This window comes from Apis laboriosa, unplaced genomic scaffold (assembly GCF_014066325.1).
Source record: "Apis laboriosa isolate Shangri-la unplaced genomic scaffold, ASM1406632v1 scaffold23_cov150, whole genome shotgun sequence".
In the NCBI taxonomy this organism is placed as follows: Eukaryota; Metazoa; Arthropoda; class Insecta; order Hymenoptera; family Apidae; genus Apis; species Apis laboriosa.
In genome coordinates, this window is record NW_025222452.1 from 4,768,386 (window position 1) to 4,774,638 (window position 6,253).

At 35.6% G+C, this 6,253-nt stretch overlaps 1 protein-coding gene across 1 annotated transcript in view; it reads left to right on the forward strand.

The window, feature by feature from the left end:
* The window catches only part of LOC122713299 (glypican-4), a 103,861-nt gene extending 101,144 nt beyond the window's left edge, over positions 1-2,717 (forward strand). Inside the window, exons 7-8 of the mRNA XM_043933635.1 lie at positions 87-256; positions 965-2,717. Coding sequence (XP_043789570.1) covers positions 87-256; positions 965-1,362 — 568 coding nt within the window. The 3' untranslated portion in view covers positions 1,363-2,717. The remainder of the gene's footprint in view (positions 1-86; positions 257-964) is intronic.
* The last annotated feature ends 3,536 nt before the right edge of the window (positions 2,718-6,253 follow it).

Here is a 6,253-nt window from a genome sequence, read left to right on the forward strand (position 1 = left end):
AAAGGATATAATCGTAAATTTGACTTGTCATGTAGTAAATTGAAATTATCGTTATTATTACAATAATCGTGAATTTTGTGTTCTAGATATATTTACCCGGTTTCGTCTAATGGCGAGGATCAGAAATTGAATCCAGAAGTGCTTAGCGCGGGAACGAGACCGACAATCGTCAGGGACCAGGTCTTCGCGTTGACCACCATCACGAATAGACTGAAATCCGCGTACAACGGGCAGGACGTTGATTGGATAGATACGGGTATGTTGTTATTATTATTATTATTATTATTGCTTGGCCGATATTCAATTTATCGTTCCATTAAAATCGATATCGCTCAAAAGCAATCGGAATAGAAAGATTTGATTGGAATTTAATTAATCCAAAATTGAATTTCTTGAATTAATATAAAATTATAGATACGTCGAAAATAGAAAATATCGATAGATTTTATTCGTAGATTCGATATTTATCGAATTTTCGAGTCACAAATTTACATCTTACGGATGGATAAATTAACTTTTTCGCATAATTTTGAAATTAAATTTACTTAAGGAAAATAACTAATTCGCGAGATTAATCGTATCGCGAAGAAAACAGATACAAAAAGTGGCAAAGAGTTTATCAAACCGCGTGTAATGGAACTCGCTTATCTTATCTCTAGAGTGTTTTCGTATTGGCGATCAAGAACGAATTTTATTGGAAATTATCGATTGTCAAATTCTACTTGCACGAAAAAACTTCGCAATAATCTTCATTCCTCGTGAAACCTACTTCAAACGAGTCCCAGATATCCCATCGATCTTGCCCGATCTTCGATCGTTGCAGAAACAGACCATTCCAGAGAGGAAGGAACACTTTGGAAAGACTCGAAGAAACAATCCTCTCCTCTCCTCTCCTCTCCTCTCTCTTCCCCATCTTGACTTACTTAAACCATCCAACTTCAATTAGCGATGCTCTAATTTTCAGAGGACACGGAGTGGAACGGTTCCGGAAGCGGATCCGGGGACAGCACGGACCAAGATCCGATCACGGACGACGAGGACGGTTTCAAGGAGGGTTCCGGTTACGAGCCAAAGTATTCGCCCTCAGAGACCCCCAAACCCCCGGCCGTTCATCCGGAAGTGGTGCCTCCGAGGGTGGAAGTGGACCAGAAGACTCCCAGTGTCATCTCCAATAACAACAACAGCAATAACAATAACGACAACAGCAACAACAGCAGCAACAACAACAACAACAACAACGGCACGTCCAGCGTGGATAGCGGGGCGAGCAGGCAGAAGATATCCCTGTCACGTGCTCTGACGACGTACCTCGTGCCCATAGTGGTGATGTGGTTCGGTGGCTGCCTCACCGAGTGGCTGTGATCGTGTTGTTCCCGGAACGGAAGAAGAATCGTGCAAGGGACGGATGTAAATAGATTATTCCTTTGAAAGAAAAGAAAAAAGAGAGAAAAAGAAAAAAAAAAAAAGAACTGTACCAGCTCCCCTTCCCCCTCGATTGGCGCAGGAAAAATGGCGGCCAGTCGAGAGGACGAGATGAAGGAAGAGACGAAGGCGAGAACGTCGCTTTTTTCAAAAATGCGCGTTTTTTTTCCTTTCTTTCTTTCTTTCTTTCTTTCTTTCTTTCTTTCTTTCTTTTTCCCCTTCCTCCTCCCTCCCCTTTTTTGACGGAAAAATACGCATCCCTCTCTCGTTTCGGACGGAGGAAATGGCAATGGGATTTCGTATCGATTCGATCATCTCGCTGCCATCGAGTGGATGAGGAGGAGATTGGAGATTTCGTTGAAAAGAAAAAAGAAAGAAGAAGAAAAAGGAGAGGGATATCGAGCTGGGATATCGATTATCCGGAGACTTTTCACGGATTGACGAGCGTGCCTTCATCGACGAGTGGCATGATCGGCTCGAGGAGGGTTGTTAGGGTTACTTTTTTTTTTTTTTTTTCTTTTTTTTTCCCCCCCCTTTTGGAGTTCCTACGTTTTCTTGCGCCACTGTTCGAGAGGGAGAACTCGCGGAGAAAGAAAGATTAAGATTCGATTTCGTTTTTAAAAAGATTTAGTTGGCGTAATCTCGTAATTCTCTTGCCTCTTCGACGAAGATTCTATTTTTCCTAGATTTCTTTTTACGCGAGGCAAGAAGTAAGCAAGAAGTTAAGCGTCTCCTTCTCGAAATTCGGTGGAAAAATTTGAGACGCAGTGGCGTAGGATGAACCGGGGGCTGAACCGAATGGCCTTGAACTTGGTTTAAAGGAGAAAAACATATAGGAGAAACGAAAAGGACTGATTATCGAGCGTCGTATTTCTCTTCTCCAGCTGCTCTGTCCTGGAACGGTATGAAAGATTCGTAGCACGAAGGGAGAAAGAATCGATAAGAATGCTAGATTTCGATGACAAACGAGACATTAAAACGTTTGTGTTTTTTAAGTAGTAAGGAAAGAGGAATGGAGAAAAAGATGGACTTGTTATTCACCCGAGGAGAATAATATCGATATTATTTTTTAACTCGAGAACCGTCTCTTGTTGATCAGTGTTGTTTGAGGAGTTGTGAATGGTGAATAAAGATTTTTGTGGTGAATGAAAGAATATTATGATATTGGGACGATGAGTGACGTGTGATAAAAATTCGTTTAAAAAAAAAAAAAAAGAAATAATATTCGATAATAATATCGATACACTTGCAATTCTTGATATTCTTCAATTGCTAGGTAAAGATCGACGAAAAGAAAAATTTATTCAATATCAATTTTCTTTCGTCTTCTATGATCTTAGGCATCCTTCTTTTCCAATTTCTTTTTTTCTTTTTTTTTTTTTTTTTTTTTTTTNTTTTTTTTTTTTTTTTTTCGTTCTTTTGCATTACTTTAGGATTATTAATTTTATCATCCGCCATTCGAGCAAAATCGTCCTAAAGAAATTCGTAACGTCGACGAAACAAAGTGTCAAAGTGTGTGGAAACGAGCGGTCGAGAATGGGCTCCTGTGATAAAGAAAGAAGAAAAATTAAAAAAAAGAAAAAAAAAAAGAAAGAATAGGAGAAATGTAATAAAAATGAAAAGAGAAAGTAAACGATGGCCGCCATCACACTCTGGCGACGTCGAGGTTAAAACACGAAAAGATGAGAAAGGAGGAGACATTCTATACAAATCTAGTGAAAATATTCAAATAAATATTAATGAATAATTATTTGTAATTATATTATTATATATATTATTATAATTATTGCAAAGTGAAATTAATATAAAAAAAGAAAATTATAACGTTGCGTTCGGGACAAGTGGTAAAGTCTAGATAACAATGGTGCACTGGTTCTTTTCTTCTTTTCTTCTCTCTCTGTCGTCGTTGGGAAACAACGTTGATTTCCGGTTGAGACGAGGAGAGGAAAGATGGAACTCTATGCACTCTATGTATAGAATTCTTGTTGGACGAAGAAAGAACGTCTTTTTTTTTTTTTTTTTTTTTTTTACGAGAAAATCGTGATAAAATTTTTTGATTCTTCGAACTCTGATCAAGCGGAGAGAAATTAAAAAATATATTTATCGCGGTGTTCGATCGGTTATGTTAAGAGATAAGAAGAAATACGAAGAACAGGGAACAGGGTTTTTTTTACCGCGGAACAATTATGGACCAGTAAATCGACCTTCTTGAAAAGCTGATCGGGGAGTTCCTTCCGAGTTCGACAAAGAGGAGCACCCTTACGTTGTAAGCCTTACCTTGTCGAATCAATGTGACTTATCGCTAAATAATAGTCTTATGACGTTGTCGACGTTATCCTTTCCGCAAGGAGAGCTTGATCGACACCACGATTCGTTCTTTTAACTTTATCGATATTAAGACAGAATCTAATTAACGGGACGGGGTGATGAAATCCTGCGAAGCTACACAGAATTATTTATAGAGAAAAATAAAATAAATTTACGATTGTTAATTAGACGAAAGGAAGGAAAGGGGGGAAATAGAAAAATTTGAAAGAGAAAATAATTCTCTTCCAAATTCCATCGAGTATCGATAAAGTTACAGAACGAATAACGTATTCGAATTAAAGAGTACATTTACGTTTTTCTTACTATTATTCTTAGTACTGTATTTACGTTGTTCGCTATTGTAAAGAGAGAGAGAGAGAGAATGTGTGTGTGTGTGTGTGTGTGTGTGCGTGTGTGTGTATAACGAGCAGCCTCGAGGCAAGATCGTTTTAAGATTACGTGACATTTTTATTTTTTATTTTTATTTTTATTTTTTTTTATTTATTAGACTAGCCCATTGTAATCAATTAAACAGACTCAATAATCTATCGATTTTTATCTTAATGATCTTATACGTACGATGAGTATAAAAATGGAAGAGTGCGTTTGGCCAAGCTGTCTGTAACAACGATCAACATGAACTTCATGAATTTGTAAACAATTGCATCGGAAAAGAAGAAGGAAACAATATGCTTTTCGCGTAATAATAAAAGTGATATCCGCATATCTGTTGCATAAAAGATGGAGCAGGTGTTTATGTAATGATTTGATTGAGAAAACAAGAGGAATTGGAAGAATGAAATTCGCGAAATTTTTGCAATTTTTTTCTTTCTTTTTTGTTTTTTTTTTTTTTGTTTTGCATGTTATTCCAATGAGAATGAATGGGAAACGATGGAAAAATTGTAACAAAGGAATTTGAAGTTGTAAGAACGAGGAGGATCTCAAAGTGCCCCAAAGTGCGATGAAGATGTTAAACGAAAATGTTAAATGAAATTCACGATGAGACTGTGAAAATATTGTGCGTGCAATTGTAAATTCTTTATCATCCATCCCCCTTTTTCTAGAATTCGTAAACCTCTATCTTTGAACCCTTTGCACTTGATTCCCCTCTTGTTTGATTTTTTTTTTATTCTTTTTTTTTTTTTTTCTACGATTTTATATATTTTTAAAATCTTGTATTCAATCAAAACGATCTAAAAATTTTGTACATTTTCTAGCAAATTTAAAGATATTGTGATTTTTAAATTTGAAGAAGAACACTTTTTACAAGATTATTAAAATATATCTACAAAATTTATTTACACGTGTAAATTCCAATTCCATGCTACATTCATTTCCTCATTTTTACAATATCTCGAGAGCGAAGGGTTGAATCATCGATCCAACGAAAATGGAAAAAACCATTCTTCACGAATCCACAAATAACCTATTCCCCCAATTTAATTTTATTAGATCCAATGTGGAAATTTTTCATATCGAAACAATCGAACAAACTATCCCTTTCTGAGCCGATATTGTGATAAATGTTCACGATTAATATTATCGAAACATCGATCACGTGCAGACTCGTAAAACTAAATCTCGTTCGATTTTTCTTTAAATCTTACATTTCCTTTTCCTTTTTTTTTTTTTCTTTTTTTTTTTTTTTGATATAATTATAAATTATAAATCGTTGAAATATATATAGATTGATGATTCGAATATATATTGATTGATATCAAAGTTTTAAGAACGCAAAAGAAGGAGAGTAGAAAGGAGAGTAATAGGGTATTCTTAAGAGAATAGTTCCTCCACTTCAAACAAAAACAGGTGTCGGTGCGACGAGCTTTTGTTGGCAGACTGCACGTGGCCTTAATAGCTTGATGATAGCTGATACCTTCGTTTTCAATCCTTTGGGATCAACGACCCGATCCTTTTATTACTTTATTATCAAATTTTAAATTCTTTTCTTTAATGTAATAATTTCTCGAATATTACGTAGTTCCATGCAATGTAACCTTCAAATAACATCTTCAAATGGCTCTTTAATTGAGCCAGAAAATTATCTAAAACGAAAGAATTGAACGATCACAGGATTATTTTATAGAAGGATTATAGAGGTTCAATATCGACGTAATAATCGATGCAATATTTTATTATTTTTGTCCCTTTTTTTTTTCAATATAATAATAATAATAATTCCCAAAGGAGCGAATTTAGAAAGCGAAGGAGGAAGACTGCGAATCCATTTGAAATTTCCTCGAATCAATCTCGAGATTTATTTTCTATCGTTGAATATTGAGAGTGATTATTTGATCATTTTCTGACACTGTACCGAGAATTACTCCCGATCCAGCGTTCGTTTGCAAAAGGAATCTTTACTCTCAAACGAACGTGGATATGTGCCATAACGTGAATGTGGCTGAAACTATTATTCTTGCAAGCAGGAGACTCACGAATTATGCTCTTTATTCCCAAAACGATATATTTGCAACGTGCAAATGTCATAAATTTACACAAGCGTATATATATATATATATATATA